At 35.9% G+C, this 18,343-nt stretch overlaps 1 protein-coding gene across 1 annotated transcript in view; it reads left to right on the top strand.

The window, feature by feature from the left end:
* The window catches only part of SKOR2 (SKI family transcriptional corepressor 2), a 63,243-nt gene that overhangs the window by 12,920 nt on the left and 31,980 nt on the right, over positions 1–18,343 (top strand). The window contains exons 5-6 of the mRNA XM_036742040.1: positions 9,924–9,989; positions 10,368–10,466. Of these exons, the coding sequence (XP_036597935.1) occupies positions 9,924–9,989; positions 10,368–10,466 (165 nt within the window). The remainder of the gene's footprint in view (positions 1–9,923; positions 9,990–10,367; positions 10,467–18,343) is intronic.

Below are 18,343 nucleotides of genomic sequence, written 5' to 3'. Positions count from 1 at the left end.
AATAAAGGATTGCCTAAATACAAAGGGAATGATAGTTTTCCATTTCCTCTCCAATTCTTCATTGGAAAATGTTTATGGCAATATTTTTAATGGACCAGGAGGGCTGGATTCTAAGTCTCTTAATTGCTAAATAACTTTGGACAAGTTATACATCCATAAAATGGGATGATAATATCTCTCACCTTTGGTTCACTTAAATTTTGTGAGGTTAGGTAATGCCTGTAATGCACTTTGAATTCCTTCAAGCTAAAAGTGATTTTGTCAATATCCTCCTTTATTTTTAGGGTCATCATTGATGAAGCTTGTTTTAGCTTATTAAAATTTCCCATTTCTACTACCAAAATTTCAAACATCCAATCCAATTGAAGAGGTCAGGGAAATGCAAAATTCTCCAGTAGAAACCTTTAGTATCACAGCATCACAGATAACAACATTTCTCAAACCTGAGAGGATTCTAAATAGACTTGAGACATGCCAAACAAAGATATTTGATGTACAGATTTGAGGAACTATGTGTACGAAACCGGCAATGAAATTTGATCATCCGTAGATTGCAAAATTTGGCATAACTCCTAATTCACCATAAGCCCCATGGGTATTACTTAATCTTGTTCTTCCTTCTTTTAAGCTAATGGAGTTAATATTTAGTTAGTTCATGCTTTAGCATGTCATAGATATAAGAATATTGATTTTCTTTTCCCTTGTCTGTCTTGTGACTTCACTAAAGTGCTAAACATCACAAGGGAAGAGTCTGATGTGGGATCCAACGCTAAGAAATGAGCAAAAATCCATGTCCCCATTGAAAGGGAAAAAAATGATGTGTTAATGTCCCACTTTGTGGAATTGATTTGGGGGGGGTGCTATCAGGGCAGCATTATTTTTAAAAATACATTATGAATCATGTCTCACCATGAATTTTAGAAAATTCTCAGCTCTCTTCATTATATAAAAATATAGTGTAGGAGTTGTATTAGTAATAGCAACAGCAGTAGCAGCACGCCTTTATGTAGCACTCAAGCCTTACAAAGTACTTTATAAATATTACCTCATTTTATCCTCATATCAATCCTGGAAGACAAGTTCTATTATTAATCCTATTTTACAGTTGAGGAAATTGAGGCAGAGGTTAAATGACATGCCCAGGGTCACACAGGAAGTGCTTCTGAACTCAGGTCTTGCTAACTCTAGGTCCAACATTCTATTCATTGTGCCACTTGGCTACAGTAGGTAAATTAAACCTTATCCTCAACCAAATACAATTTTCCATTTTCTTTTTTAAAAAATCATCTATTCTAGAAACTATAGATTAAATCAAGATCAGTTGTTAAAATCCCAGTTCACAAGACAGTTCAGAGGTGTTTCTCTCTTCCCATAATTATTCCATTCAGATCTTCTAATGTTTCAATGACAGAGACAAGGTCTAACCTTAGGCTGAAGCTGATCATAATAATCATAAAATGTCAAGGCTAAAAGAGACCCTAAAGAGAAAGCAAGTGACGTGCTCCAGGTCACACAGTCAGTCAATAGCAGGGCTGGCACTAAAATAAACCTCAGATCTCAGAATCTCAAGTCCAGGGCTCTTTCTACTATAGCATGTTGCCTTCTGATGAAAGCAGGTAGAGTGGCTTCCCGAAGACAGTGACAGAGTAGGAAGGACAGAATGGGCAGTGGACATGGAGACTGATTTTGATTCCTTTTGGGGGGGCAGAGGGAGCCTTAGAGCCTCTTCATCTAAGATCTAACTCTTATGCTATTGTATATCATGTTAGTAGTTTCTCCCTAACTGCATCTACAGAACACCAGATACAGACATTTATTTATAAGCATCTGGATAGATGGTTTAAATTTTTACCCTTTTAGATATTGAGCTTCATATGGACATAGCCTGAGAAAAAAATAACTTCATTTATTGAATTCATATTTTAATATGTGAATACATTTCGGAATATATGTTTTCCTATGTGACCAAATATAACTCTGGAGGAATATGAATCAGAAGATGAAAGTATCAGGTTAGGGAGGGGAATTTTAAGAAGCAAGGATCTCTGGTAGCAACAGCTCTGCCAACTAGTAAAAATTAGTAATAGAGTGAATCCAGTCTCAACCAAAAGTCAGGAGAAACTAGTCTAGTCAAGAAATGATGTACTGGCCTTAATGTCGGGAGACCTCAGTTCTAATCCCATCTCTACCAATTCAATTAACAACAACAGTAATAATAACTAACACTTATTTAGTGCTTTAAGTTTTATACTTAAGTGTGCCCTAGGCAACAGTCTAAAATTATAAATTGCAGAGAAAGGGCTGACCTGCATCGGTAGAAGGCATTTTCCTCACCCACTGGTATACTTCATATATTAATGAAATCCTAAGTCCAGTCCCTATCTCTTTAAGGGTTACAAAGATTTTTACATGTATTATCTCATTTGATCCTCACAACAATCCTATGAACTAGGTGCTATTATTATCTCTAGTTCAGAGATGAGACAAGTGATTTGCTTTGGGCGACATAACTAGTAAGTGTGTAAGATCTTCCTGACCCCAAATCCAGCACTCTTGTCCAGTGTCTAATAAGTTCCAGGCACCATGCTAGTGATTCAAACTACAAAGACCACAAACAATTGAAACTGCCCTAAAGGAGCTTATAAGTCACTTGACCTTTCATTTAGTTCTTAGAAGAGAAGCTCTATAAGCATAAGGTATTAATGTTATCAGAAGGAAATGAAAGTTTATGAATTGAATCCTTGTTTTCATTTTAAGATCTAAACCTCGAGCATTTTTGTTTTGTTTGCTTGAAGAAACAAATTTTTTTCAAATGTCATGTGGGAATAAAACTTTGAGTTTGGTCATTCTCTGGTGAAACATGAAGAATCTCATAGAGGAAGTTAAAATGCAGGCTTTCATCAGAATGCATAGACAGATCACAAACGTTGCCTGTAGAAAACTCACAAGATCATAGGAATCAGTGAACATTCCAGAAGCCTATTTGCTGAATTGAGATGAATGATTTATGGAACTCATTGGTATTCCTATTACGTGCTAGAAAAATGTTCAATTCAGTTCAGTTCAACAAGTGCTTTTTGAGTGCCTACTATGTACCCATCACTGTCCTTTCTAGGTACTGCAGAAAATACAAGAGAAGCTCTTGTCCTCAAGAAATTTACATTTTGATTCATGAGACAAAGCTAACATGAACAAAGCTATTGGAAAGCAATAAATGACATCTTATCAATAGGAATAAAAGAGGCAGGAAGACCCGGGTTCAAATTATGTCTCTGACACTGGATGACTCTGGGAAAATCATTGTTATCTGCGTGTGCCTCAGACAGCTCTGGGTTCTTGAAAGGCAGCACCAACAAAGAAAACCCCATTACTTGGAGGGAGTGTCATTTTCTCCTTTAGATCTATTTTTATCCTGGTTTACAAGGATTTTTACTAGTTTGTGATGACATTTATCTCCCCCCTCCAACACCTTCTACATTTCCAGGATCTAACCAGCTGTCAAGGACAGACATAGGAGTGGGGTCGAAGCACTCACAGTGAATATTCTATCACCTTTTACCGAAGACAGCAGAGATGGTAGAGAAACTGAGAACATTGAGCTCTTGGATTTCTAGCCTACAGTTTACCTCTAACTAGTACTGCATTTGGCAGTTCTGGGGCCCTCCTGCTATGGAATGATGCTGGCAGCTACACTTTGGCTGAGTAGAATTTGTATCCTTAAGATGCATTCTCTAATGAAACAATTTAAGTTATAAGCCATTTAAACAGCCCAGTAAAAACGTAAGTTTTCTCCATTCATGTAGCTATACTCTTAAGCAAAAGTAGCCAATATTGTATATGCATTGTATCCTTAAGAAAAATTCATCCATTTCTAAGTTTCGAGTATTAGACAGACTTCTAGTGTATTTCTTGGACCATATTTCAAAATAGGCCTCTAAAGAAAGATGTTATTACCAATATAAATCATCTACTCTCTTATTAGTCTGTATAATTAGTTTTTCAAATGTAATTTAAGATACTTGTACATTTTATTTTCATTTCAAAATTCTTTTTAAAGGAAGAAAAGGGGAGAGTAAACATTTCAATTTATGAATGGCCCCCTAACCTAAGGTTTCACTAATTTGACATTTTAAAGCTCATCTAAGCTGCTGAAATGTTTACAAAAATTGCACGTGCACCATCAGCTAAATCAAATATGTTTTGTTGTTTTTTTTTAATCCAGCATTAAACTAATGTCTTCTGGGTTTTTTTTAACCATATGGAAAACATTAGCAGTACTAGTGAATAAACAAATCCAGGCTCCCAGAGGTCATTTTTAACCACAGTTAACAATCTGGTTTCCACTGATTGAAAACATGCAGAAAAACAAGAGTCCAGTAAAACATATACAAAATGCAGCAGAAGAAACTTGCTTGGATTTATTTATCAAAAGTTTAACCATTTAAAAAAATCCCCTTGTAACAGAAACATCTGAATCTCCTGAGCACTGTAATGGCAGATTTTACCCAGAAGGAGCGGAGACATTTTACCATGAAATAGACACTGATGCAAAATAAAGCTTTCATGAAGCTGTACCATGAAAAAATAGAAATTAGTGTTATCAGTGCATTTGCTTCAGTTTCCATTTGCCAGTTAAGTAGTCAGTCTTATTCATATCCACATAGAGCACTAGGTATGAACAGGAAAGGAAATGGCTTTTCTGAAAACATTCTACTTAAATTCTCATATTTAATTCTTTCATCGAAGCGTGCTACTTTAAGAGAAATGGCACACATAGCACATATCCTATGACCAATAGGGATATTGGTTCTAATAATTAGAGGTGTCATTTATGTGGAGCTTTAAGGTATTACAAGGACGTGTATGCCACATCTCATTTGATAGTGAAAATAGAAGATGGTGACTCAAGTGTAGTTGGCAAAGAATAAACTTTCTCATTAAAACTAAATAAAATGAAACCTAGTGTTTAAATTATGGAGATACATTTTTATCTGTGTATCAAGGGTATGTGACTTGTATTCCAAGGGCAAGCACATCTAATTCAAAGTATCAATATTGTAAATTCTATATACTTGTGGATATGTATTCCTGTGCATATATATTACATATATGTATTATCATTTGAATTTATAAAATTCAATTCATTTAAACAAACATTCGTAATTCACCTATATGCAAGGCACTACACCTTGGAATTCTATCAGGAGTTTAAAATTCTTCACAGATACTTCCTTATTATTTTCATATTGTATAGAAAAGGAAACAGAATAAGTAAGGTTAAAAGACATATGAAAGTCAGAGAAAAAGACATCAAAGGTATGATGCCTCATATTTTGCTCTGCCATGTATTTAGAGAGATCAGACTTTAAAAGATTCCATTGTTATTTTTATGAACCCAAATTTGGCAAGAAAATGAGGGAGATCTCTTCCTTTTCCCTCCAATTAGATATAAGTCCTTGGTCTCTATGTGATGACGAAGTCTTCGAAGTGGGATGGCCCTTTATGGCATTTATGATGATTGCCCCATATGACAAGGATACTGTGAACGGCTTTGTTTGGAGAAGCCCATGTTCACTACAGAGCAAGCATTGACTTTTCCTTCATTGCTGCAGCCTCCACTTCAGCTTTGGTTGTATCTGCCAGTATTCTTAGAGATATAATTCTGTTCCATGCCGACAACAAAAGATGTAGAAATAATGAGGGAGAATTTATTTGTTTGATTGTCTTTTTGGTTCAAAGCTATGATTTCAATTGTGTAAGGAACTCCCTCAATCAGTGCAGATCTGCAATGGTTCTGAAACTTACATTCTTAGAAGGTTGCCTCAGGACCCTAAGATGACAGGACTTGAAGTTGGTCTTTCTGACTATGAAGGCATGCTGCCTGATTAATTCTAGTCTATCCATAGAGCTTGCCCTTTCAAAAATAAGAAGCTTAGTAGTGGTCCATCATTGCCATATGGACATACATTTGGTCAATGAACACTTAATAAGCACCTACTCTGTAACAGGCATAGAGGTGGATACAAAGTTTAGCTAAGTTTGCTTTCAGGGACCTTAAAGCCCTCATCACTCCAGTCATCCAGGTTCACAACTCCCAAATCATTCTTTACTCTTCCCTCTTTCTCATTCCAACACCAAGTAAGCTGAAAAGCCTTGTCAACTGTGCTTCCAAAATACCTCTTGAATATAAATCCTTCTTCCCAATCAGGCCCTCGCCACACCTTTCCCAGATTTTTGCCATCCATCCCACACACAACCAAGTACATAATCTTCCTCAGGCACAGATCTGACCTTGTAATGTCCTTGGTCAAATGTCTTCAACGACTCCCTATAAAATGTTGGTTAAAATATACATTTCCTAACCTCACATTTAAGTCCATCTGCCACCGGGGTCCCACTTAACCTTGTCAGACATTTCATAATTTTCCCTTTCATGAAATCTCAAGCTGACTTTCCTACATTCATATCTTTCTTTATAAAGGCTCTCCTCCATACTGTCTGTGGGATCAAACAGTGGGTATTGGTTTTGCTGGACCTTTTTTTCCTTTTTATAAACTTTTGGTACAAGGGGAGATTTTCTGGGTTGGGGGGAGAGAAAGGCTTCCTCCCCAGCTTTATCTTTTAGCTTTCTTCAAGGATCAGCTCCAGTACTATCTTACACAAAGGTTTCCCAGCTTCCCCAAGCTGTTAGTTCTCTCTCCTCAAATTACTTTGTATTGACTTTTTTTTTTACATCTGCATCCTTCTAGTAGAACATAAGCTGTTTGAGTGCAAAGACTATTTCATTTTTGTCTTTGTATGTCCTAGCACAGTGCCTGTCACATATTAGTCACTTTATAAAGACTTAATGGATTGGAGTGGATTGGATTAAATATTGAAAGATAAATGTACTAGGGGGGTGAAAAACAAATTCTAGTTGATGTCAGGGAGAGAAAGTGTGACCAGCCCAGGAGTGTGGAAAAACTTAATGGAGATGATAGCACCTGAGTTGAATTGTAAAAAAAAAAATGAGTGAGAAACTCAATAGGCAAAGAAACAGAGAGAGGACGTTCCAGGGGTAGGGATGTGAGCAAAGGCATGAGTATGGGATACTGCATGAGCAAATGGAGGTGGGAAAGCATCAGTTTTTCTGAAACATAAAGTACATGTTACAGAAGAGTATTGGATAAGACTGGAAAGGCAAAGTCGTGCCAGATTGTAGATGGTTTTTTTTAGGGCAAAGGAGTTTGAATTTTGCTCATGAATCAATGGAAAGCCACTATATAGAGTTTTTTGGTCTTTTTGTTTATTGGAGTCCTTTGTTTATACATCACTCTAATGCTTACCACCTTTATGACCTTGGGCACATCCCTTAACCAACCTGGGCTTCAGTTTCCTTATACGTAACATATAGAGAATGGACCAAATGACTCTGAGGTTCTTTCTAGCTCTTAATCTGTCATCCTATGATTCTATAATCCTGTGTTCCTCTCTCCAGTAAGTACTAAAAATTTTTTTAAAGTTTAGCAAACCCAAACTTTTCTATGCAGAATTTCACACCTGTCATCCTCCACCTCTCCAATGCAAGAAGGAAGAATATACTTTCTCAACTCTTCTCCAAGCCAACCTTGGTCATCATAAGCACAGCAAGTTCCACTTCATTTTATTGTCCTTTCCATGTGCAGTTTTGCAATCATTATGTCTACTGTTTTCCTGGTTTACCACTGAAGACTTTGAGAAAAGGAATGAAAATAACTAGAGTGATGCAAAGAGTAGACAATTCTGGTGGCATTATTAAGTGTTGGAGAAAGGAAGGATCAGAGGAGAGGGGAGGAGGAGAAAGAGGAGAGAGGAAAGGACAGGAAAGAAGAGAACAGAGGAAGGCAGGAGGGGAGAGAAGAACTATCAGAGTAGGGACCAGTGCCAACTTGACAACGATTGAAATAAAGAGGAGTTATTCTGGGGATATAATTGATTAGTTATAAGTGGCAAGGGAAAGGAAAGAGTTAAAGATAACAAAGTTATGAACATGAAAGGTAGAATAGTGTCACAAATTAAAATAGTGAAGTCACAAGAAGCCGCAGGCTTAGGGGACAAATCATAAGCTTGGTTTGGGACACACTAAGTTTGAGATGACCTTGGTTTAATGTCAGTTCCTAGAATCAGAGAATAATCTAACTTCAATTTGCACCTCAGATACTACCTGAGTGGTACTAGGCATATAACTTAATTTCTCTGGGCCTCAGTTTCCTCATCTATAAAGTAAGGGGGTTGGACCAGATGACCTCTGAAGTCCAAAACTATGATCATCTAATCCAAAAGTTCTTCACCTTTTTTGTATCATGGACCACCATTTAGCACTCTGGTAAAGCCTATGAAGCTCTTCTCAGGATAAGGTTTTTAAATGCCTAAAATGAAATACCTAGGATTACAAAGGAAACCAATTATTTTGAAATACAATTATCAATATATGTGTGTATGTATGTGTGTATATATACATATATAAATATATAGGTGTGTGTGCATTTTTGTTCACAGACTCCAGATTAAGAACCCTTGATCTAGTCAGATATGTAAATCTGGAATTCACATATGGATGGAATTGCAGACTCAGAATTCATCTATATAGAGATAGCATTTGAAAGAATGGCAGTCAACAAGATCATCACCGGATAGCGTTGAGAGAGAAGAGATACTTTAAGTCTCATGATTATATAGCTAGGTTTATATAATCCTCAAATATCCAGACGAAAATGGAAAATTCAATCAGCTTTGTGAAAGAAAACTGAAAAATTGAATTATCTGGTTATCTGAATAATTGAATTTTGCAGCTTTCATTAGATGTTCTGAGTTATGTTGATGAAGTTTGTGACTAAAGATCAATACCTTTCCATAGCTGTCATCCATCCTCTTATTTAGTATATAACCAGGAAAATAAGTACAAGTATAACCTACCCTTTGCCTGTATGGTACAAATTTTTTGCTTTAGGGGTTTTGGTTTTTTGGCCAAAGATAAATGATCAGATGGCTATGGGCAAAGAGCTGAAATATATTTAGCAATAAATACCATATGATGATTTAATCATTTTTTAAAAATCATCACTGGGGAAAAACTTCCAGCTTTAAAAGTTCTCTTCAACTCACATCTGAAGTCTCCCCTCTTACCTTTTTTTCTCAACACCCAAGATTTGGATAGACCAAAAGGAAAAGGAAACTTGCCCATCAACCCTTCCTTTGTCAAACATTTCTACTGTTTCAGAATCTACTATTTCTGTAGGGGTTAGTATGCCTACATTAATAGGCAAATGAGATCATATATGTAAAGCACTTTAGAAACCTTAAGGTGCTGTATATACATATATGTGTGTGTGTGCGCGTGTGTGTAGGTGTATATACTATATATATATGTATATATATATATATATATACAAATATATATATGTCAGTTGTTGTTACAATTATGAGCATAGGCATAGGTGTGCATAGAGCCTGTGCTGATGTTCCTGCACCAACACACTCAGTCCCAACTTTGTATACCCATAGGTCTGGGTAAAGAATTTTGACTCTATTTCTGTCAAGAGGTTTTTTCTTTAATTTCAATTATTCAAGTCAAGGTTTGGCCTCCGCCTCTGGCCCTAGTATTTAACCAGCTGAAAATATAACAAAGCTTTTTATAAAGCCATGAATGAAGGGTAAAGACAAGAATTTCTCATCACTGAGCTATCATTCAGAGGCTAAAATCTGCCTTCGCCTGCTTCTTATTCCTAATGTTTCAAGTGAAAAAAAAAAATACACAGGTAAATGAGGGCAACATTTGACCCTGAGTATTTCTAATCCAACACTTAATGTTAAATAAGATTTTTTAAAAAGATTTTCAAAGAAAATGAAAAGCAAAACTAAGAAAATAATTTGTTTTCAATAATATTTTTCTTCCTTTTGTTAAGGTGAACACACACAAGAAACCAATTCACCACATTCACTCAAAAAGGATGTAGAAAATATGGGAAAAGGTAAAAAAAAAGTTTAAATTCTATAAAACTTCAGAGTTTTAAAAGACTGTAGAGATAATAGGAGGATATTTTTGTTCTGCACCATATTTTAAACTTGACAAGCAACATATGAATAATATATGGACCATTGGGTGGATATAATTGAGATTAATGCATACATATCAATCAATACATGACACTGTAATATAATACTTTAAAATAATACATTACATTGATTTATATTCATGGATTTCTGCACAAAATCCATCCTGTGTCTATGCAACACTTTTTAAACTGGTAAAATATTTTGTCTTATAATAATAAATTGCCATATAGAACAGTTCTCTGGAGGGTTATTTGTAAAGATTAGTAAAATGACTCTCCTTTTTTCTTTATTAGAAGAACTTCAGAAGGTTTTGTTTGAACAAATAGACTTACGGAGGCGACTAGAACAAGAATTCCAAGTGTTAAAAGGAAACGCATCTTTTCCAGTATTGAGTAAGAAATCATTTTTATTTCATTGCTTTCATGATATTTCTGAATATTCCATGACTAAGGTTTCTCTAGAGGCTGTGTGGCAAAGGGGAAAGCAGGCTGGGTCTGAGGTCAGAGGACTTGGGTGCAAATCCTAGCTCTACCATAGGCTACTTGTGCAACCTTGGAATATTAATGCTCTGATTAGATAGGCCTGATTCCCTCACAGTGATGTCATAGCACATATCCATAATTTAATTTGTAGTCATTTGAAAGTAAATCAGTTTGTGGGGAGGTTCATGTTGTTTTGGTTTTTAAAATTTTATTATCAACCTTCTTCGCATCCCCATTACATACTTTGGTCATTGTGAAATATCACAAAGCTAGAGCTGGCATCCCTTACAAGTTAAGCAGTGAATTGACACCCAGAAAAGAGGTCCTACTATGAAGGTCCTAGACCTTGAGTGTCACTTTCAATGCCACAACAGGACTTGCCTCAGTCCTGAATTACACCAGCTTCACCATAACTGAATAATGTAGTAACCACTAAACCCTAATATAGCAGGGGTGGGGAACTTGCGGCCTTGAGGCCACATGTGGCCTTCTAGGTCCTTGGGTGTGGCCTTTTGATTGAGTCCAAGTTTTACAGAACAAATCCTTTTATTAAGGGGATTTGTTCTATGAAGTTTGGACTAAGTCAAGGGGCCACACTTGAGGACCTAGAGGGCCACATGTGGCCTTGAGACTGCAGATTCCCCAGCCCTGGTGTATGGTAATATAGATAGACTGATAACAGAAAGGAAAGCAGCATAACCTATAGCTCTTGAAGGTGAAATGAGGGCTGGGATTTGCCCAAGGTCACAAAGCTAGATAATGGTGTAACTAGGACTTGACCCCAGATCTACTTAGGCCAGATTTCTACACTACAAAAGAAAAAATATATTTTAAAGGAAGCCTGGACTAAGTAGATTTCTTAAAATGGATCAGAAAAAAAAGTTGGATGACATTGAATAAATCTGTCATCTAAAGACAAATAAAAATCAGTAAGTTATCCCTGTAAGAGGAGATGTTGACATCACAGTTGTCAAAATGGCTTAACCTCTTGAGATCAATTGTCTTTTGATCCCTTACATATGTCTACCCGTTTCTCCATGAAATCAATATTGGCACAATTTAACCCATTTAATTGAAAAAAATAGATGTTGCTTATTTTTAAGTAAACAATTTGTAACTTTTCACATGATTATCCATATTAACTCAGACAATGCAAAGTATTTGCAAGATAATATTGTTTAAAAAATAAGAAAGAAAATTATATAATAACACCTGACAGTTTCAATTCAAGCCTATCATTTATCCTTTTGATCTGCACTAAAATGAATACTCTCTCATTGCCATGTATATAAACACTCCAATTAAACCACATAAAATGCACTCTTTTTTCATCTGCATCATATTCCACTGACCAAGGAAGTGGCATGTATGTACCCAAGCTTGAATTATATGTGGTTTAGATACACCACAAAAGAGCAGTCAATTTTACCCCTGATTAAAATAGTAAAAATGTATTATGTGCTCTTTAACAGAAGGTGAGGGGCCATAAGGCTGGCTGACAGATTTAGATTTACTCAAATGAAATAGCACAAGGGGAAAACCAAACTGAGGAAAAAGAAAGAAAGAGCCCATCCAGGAAGCAAGAAAACATAAAAGAATTCCTGTGAGAGGTTTTAGTAGGAGGTGGCATTCCAGGAATTACAATATGAGCAAAGGTTTAATGAGCAGTGGACACAGAAGCAAAATCATTAAAGTTAAAATGCAGGTATACTGGGCCCCCAGAGACCATCTACATTGAGTTAAGAGGTTGCTTTCCAGAATTGGGACCAGGACTCCTGAACTTGCACCAATTTCATGTAAGGGTTTTCTAGGATAAAAGATATTCTTAGGTTAAGAGGATTAGGAACCAAGGGGTAGGTGAAGGATGTGTCCTAATTTGGGGCTGTTATATATACATACATATGTATATAGATATGTATATATGTGTATATGTGTGTACATATGTATATTTGTGTGTGATTACTTAGATATGCATATATCAAGGCAAAGAAGAAGAAATAAGTAAATCTTTGAGGAAAAGAAATTGTAGGGGTGGGGAAACATCAACCTAGAGATATTTACTATATATACATATATACATTCATGCATACATAAATTTATACATCTCTGTCTACCTGTCTACCTATTTATATTAAATGCTTGGTAAAGTTTTATTGATCTGTTCTGGTGTTTGTGGTCATTTCTGGACATGCCCCTTCCCATGTGACAAAGAAAAAAAAATCTGGCAAAATTAACAGATGTATTGACCATGTCTGACAGTGTTTGGAGCATCCTGTACCATAGTTCCTGTGTCCCATCCATTGAAAGCAAGAAAATGTATTTCATCATCAACCCTCCAGGACCAAGACTAACCATTGCATTTAATCTGATATAAGTTGCCTCTCAGTATTATTTTCATCTACATTATTGTAGTTGTGTTATATATAGCTCTCCTCAATCTGATTTCTTCACTCTGTATCAACTCATATAAGTTTTCCCATGTTTCTTTAATTCCTTGTTTTTATCATTTCTTACAACCCAATGGAATTGCATTCTGGTCATTTACCACAATTTGTCCCACCATTCCCTAACTGACAGACATCCACTTAGTTCCCAGTTTTTTGTAGCAGAAAAAGTTCTGCTATGAATATTTTGGTATACATGGGATGCTTCTTGGTGTCTTTAACTTCCTTTTGCTATATATTGAGTAGAGAGTTGGATCAAAAAGTATGAACAAGTTAGTGACTTTTCTCACATAATTCTCAATTGTTTCTAGAGTAATTTTACCAATTCTCATTTCTACCAACAGTGTATTAGTGGGCCTACCTTTCCACAGCCCCTTCAGCTATATCCATTTTTTTGTCATTTTCACCAATTTTACAGATGTGAGGTTTAACTGAGATATTTTCCCCTTTGTATTTTTATTTATTTCATTAAATATTTCTCAATTACATGTAAAAAAATTAGCATTTTTTAAAATTTTGAGTTTCAAATTCTTTTCCTCCCTCTCTGTCTCTCTTCCCCCTTCCTTGAGAAGGCAAATAATTTGATATAGATTGTATATGTGAAGTCATGCAAAATATATTTCCATATTAGCCCTGTGGCATAGAGAACACAGACAAAAAAGAAAAATAAAGTAAAAAAATGGGATTTGATCTGCATTTAAACCCCATCAGTTCTTTCTCTGGAGGTGGATAACACTTCATCATAAATACTTTGGAATTGTATTGATTAGAGTAGCTAAGTCATTCACAGTTAATGATCATACAATATTGCTATTACTTGTGTACGATGTTCTCCTGATTCTGCTCACTTCACTTTGTATCAGTTCATATTAGTCTTTGTAGACTTTTCTGAAACGATCCTGCTCATCATTTCTTTCTTTAAAAAAAATTTCATAATTTTTTTAACATTTTTTCTTTTTAAATGTTAAGTTCAAATTCCCTCTCTCCTCTCCTCCACTCACTGAGAAAGCAAGTAATATGATATCAATTATACATTTGAAATCATGCAAAATATATTTCTACATTAGTCATATTTTTAAAAGCAGGAAAATAAAGAAAGTGAGGAAATTATACTTTGATTTGCAATCAGAGTTCATCAGTTCTCTCTCTAGAGATGGAGAAAACTTTTTCATCATGAGTCCTTTGGAATTGTTTTGTATCATTGTACTGATCAAGATAGCCAAGTCTTTCACAGTTGATCATCATTATAACGTTGCTGCTGCTATGCACAATGATTTCCTGTTCTCACTTTACTCTGTACCAGCTCTTATAGTTCTTGCTGTGGTTTTTTTTCTGAAACCACACCCCTCATCATTTCCCACAACACAATAGTAATCCATCACAATCATATGCCACAACTTGTTCAGCCATTCCCCCATTTGATGGGTGTCTCCTCAATTTCCAATTCTTTGCTACCACAAAAAAGTTTCCATAGTGTTGTACATATAGATCCTTTCCCTTTTTCTTTGATCTCTTTGGGATCCAGATCTAGCAGTGGCACTACTGGGTCAAAGGGTATGCATGGTTTTATAGCCCTTTGGGCCTAGCTCCAAATTGTTCTCCAGAATGGTTGGACCAGTTCACTACTCCAACAAGAGTTTAAGTGTGCCTATTTTCTCCTCTTCCCCTCCAGCATTTGTCATTTCTGATAGGCGTGAGGTGATATCTAGAATTGTTTTAATTTTCCTTTTCCTAATCAATAGTTACTTAGAGCATTTTATATGACTATAGATACTTTTGATTTCTTCTTCTGAAAACTGCCAGTTCATAGCCTTTGACCATTTATCAATTGGGGAATGGTTTTTATTTTTATAAATTTGACTCAATTCTATACTCAGTATATATTTGGGGGAAAATGAGGTCTTTATCAGAGAAATTTATCGTAAAAAAAATTTATATTACTTCATTGTTTATAGTACCTTTTAGCAAAATGTAGTTTCCCTGATTATCCCTCTTAATTAGATCCATTTTTGCTTTTGCTTCATCTGAGATCATGATCGCTACCCCTGCCTTTTTTTAAAATTCACCCGAAGCATATTAGATTCTACTTGAGCCCTTCATTTTAATTCTGTGTGTAGCTTTCTGTTTCAAGTTTCTTGAATTCTGGTTTCTAATCCATCCTGGTATTCTCTTCTATATTGTGGGTGAGCTCATCCAATTCACAATCACAGTTATGATCACGGTGTATTTCCCTCTATCCCACTTTCTTCTGTTTCTTCTTTCTCTCTTTTTATCCTGTCTCTCCTCAAAAGTATATTTTGCTTCTCACCACTGTCTTCCTTAATCTGTCCTCTCTTTTATCATTCCCCCCTTTCTCTTATCCTTGACCCTTCCTATTTCCCTATCAACTAAGTCACACTTCTATACAACTGAGCGTGTGTGTATGTGTGTATACACATACACTATATATGTATATACACATGCATACACATATGTATTCTTCCTTCTTTAATTCCAATAAGAGTGATGTTCAAGCATTGCCTGCCACCCTTCATTTCCCCTCCACTGCAAAAATTCTTCCTTGTATGCCTATTTTATGTGAGAAAAATTTCTGCTTTCTTCCTTTTCCTTCCCCCTTTTCCCAGTGCATCCATCTTCCTCACCTATTCATTTTTTTTTGGAGATCATTCCAGCATTATTGACTTACATACCCTCTGTCATACCCAACCCTTTGTCTATGTAAGCTCCTTTTAACTGTCCTAATAATGATAAAGTTATGATTACTCTCTTATGCTTACCTTTTTATGCTCCTGTTGAGTCTTATGTTTGAATGTCAAATATTCTATTCAACTCTAGTCTTTTCATCAGGAATGCTTGAAAGTCTTTTATTTCATTAAAAACCCATTCTCCCCCCTCGACAGATTATACTCAGTTTTGCTGGGTAAATTATTCTTGCTTGTAATCCCAACTCTTTTGCCTTCCAGAATATCACCTTTCAAGTCCTTTGTTCCTTTAATCTGGAAGCCACTGAATCATGTATTATCCTTACTGTGGCTTCATAATATTTGAATTGTTTCTTTTTGGCTACTTGAGGTATGTTCTCTTTGACCTGTGAGTTCTGGAATTTAGCTATCATATGCATGGGAGTTTTCATTTTGAGATCTCTTTCAGCAGGTGATTAGTGGATTCTTTTGATTTCTATTTTTCCCTCTGGATCTAAGATATTAGGGTAGTTTTCCTTGATAATTTCTTGAAATATTACATCTAAGCTCTTTCTCTGGTCATGGCCTTTAGGTTATCCAATAATTCTTAAATTATCTTTCCTTGATCTATTTTCCAGGTCAGTTGTTTTTCTGATGAGATATTTCACATTTTCTTCTATTTTTTTCTTTCTTTTGACTTTGTTTTATTGTTTCTTGATGTGTCATGGAGTCATCAGCTTCCACTTACCCAATTCTAATTTTTAAGGAGTTTTCTTCAATGAGAGTTTGCACCTCTTTTTTCCATTTAGTTAATTCTGCTTTTTAAGGAGTTCTTTTCTTCAGTGAATTTTTCTGCTTCATTTACCATTAGGCCAATTCTATTTTTTAAGGTGTTATTTTCTTCAGTACTTGTTATGTCTCTTTTACCAAGCTGTTAATTATCTTCTCATACTTTTTTGCATCACTCTTTTTCTTTTTCTAACTTTTCCTCTACCACTCTTATCTCTTTCTTTAACTCTTCCAGGAATTCTTATTGAGCTTGTATCCAATTAGAATTTTTCCTTGAGGCTTTGTTAGTAGCTATTTTCATATTGTTGTCTTCTTGTGAGTCTTGGTCTTCCCTGGCATTGCAGTAGCTTTTAATGGTCAAGTTTTTATCGTTGTTGTTGTTGTTGTTGTTGTTGTTGTTGTGTGCTCATCTTCCCGGACTATTTCTTGACTTTGAACTTTATGTTAAAGCTGGACTCTATTTTATGTGGACTCTACTCACCCACTGTCCCAAGCTTCAGGCTTTTTAATGCTGCTGTTTTGGGGGTTAGTTCTGGGGCTCTGCAAGCTTTTGGTATTTCCAAGGTGGTGTGACTGTGGGAGAGGTGTACTCACTGTTCTTCTGGTCTGCACTCTGCTCTTTACCTAGGAAGTGACCCCTGCAGCTACAAGTGTTAGTGATCTCTTTGCCTTGGAACTGCTATCAGGGCCCCTGTTATCTTGTGACTGACCCCCAGTGCTCCCTTCCCATACTGGAACTGTGACCCAGAACTGTGTATGTGCAATCAGTGCCAGCTATAACCAGGGCCAGCAAAAGGTCCCCTACAATCTCTTACTGATCAGTTATCTCACCCCCTTACCATCTATGGGCTAAGAGCTCCCAAATCTGCTGCTGCTGCTGCTGCTGCTGCTGCTACTGTGGCTGCTGTTGCTATCCTCCTGTATATGTGGGCTCTGGACTGGCTTCCACCCCAGTGTCACAAACTTCTGCCACCTCCTGAGTTTTTGTAGCCCAGAAAAAATGTCTCACCCTGACCTTTTATTGGTTCTGCTGCTCCAAAATACGATTTGGGGTGTTATTTTAAAGTTATTTGGAGAGGAATGTTGAGTTCAGCTGGGTTGCCTCTAATCCATCATCTTGGCTCTGCTCCTCAGAGATATCTTAATTTGAATTTTTACTATTAATGATTTTAAGCATTTTTTTCTACATGGTCATTGTTTATTTCATTTCTTCTTTTGAAAACTATTTGTTTATATTTCCTAACCATTTAATTATTGGGAATGATCCTTCATCTTTGATATTTGTGTCAGGTCCCTATATATTTTGGATATCAGAGTTTTAGCACAGATATCTGATTTAAACATTTTTCCCCATTACAGTCTTTCTTGTACTGGTTGCACTGATTTTGTTCATTCAAAAATACTTTAATTGTATTTAATCAAAATTGTCCATTTTGTCTTTGTGATTTCCTCTATCAATGAATTAACCAAGAAGCATTTATTAAGCATCTATTTTGTGCCACGGATTTTGCTAAGCTCTGCGTTGCAAAGATAAAAGTGGAACACCACTTACCCTCGAAAGCTTTCCTTTCAATGTGGGAGATAACATGACATATATCAGTATCCCTTGTTTGTGAAAAGTATCTTCTTTCCTTCTGTAAGTTCCTACTTTGTGGTTAAGGACTAGATCTAGCAATGCCATAACATTTTACATCTACTTTAATTAACACTGATATCACCCTTCTCTGAATTCCTATTGCATTTGTTGTCAATATCAATCAATCAAAAAGTCAGCATCTAAAATAGGGTGGTCATGAGAGTGCAGACAATAGAACTAGGGAGAAAAACTTGGCAATTGATTAAATACAGAAAATTGGAAAGAAGGAAGAATCAA

Source organism: Trichosurus vulpecula, chromosome 1 (assembly GCF_011100635.1).
Source record: "Trichosurus vulpecula isolate mTriVul1 chromosome 1, mTriVul1.pri, whole genome shotgun sequence".
Classification (NCBI taxonomy): Eukaryota; Metazoa; Chordata; class Mammalia; order Diprotodontia; family Phalangeridae; genus Trichosurus; species Trichosurus vulpecula.
This window is presented reverse-complemented; position numbering and strand designations above follow the sequence as displayed.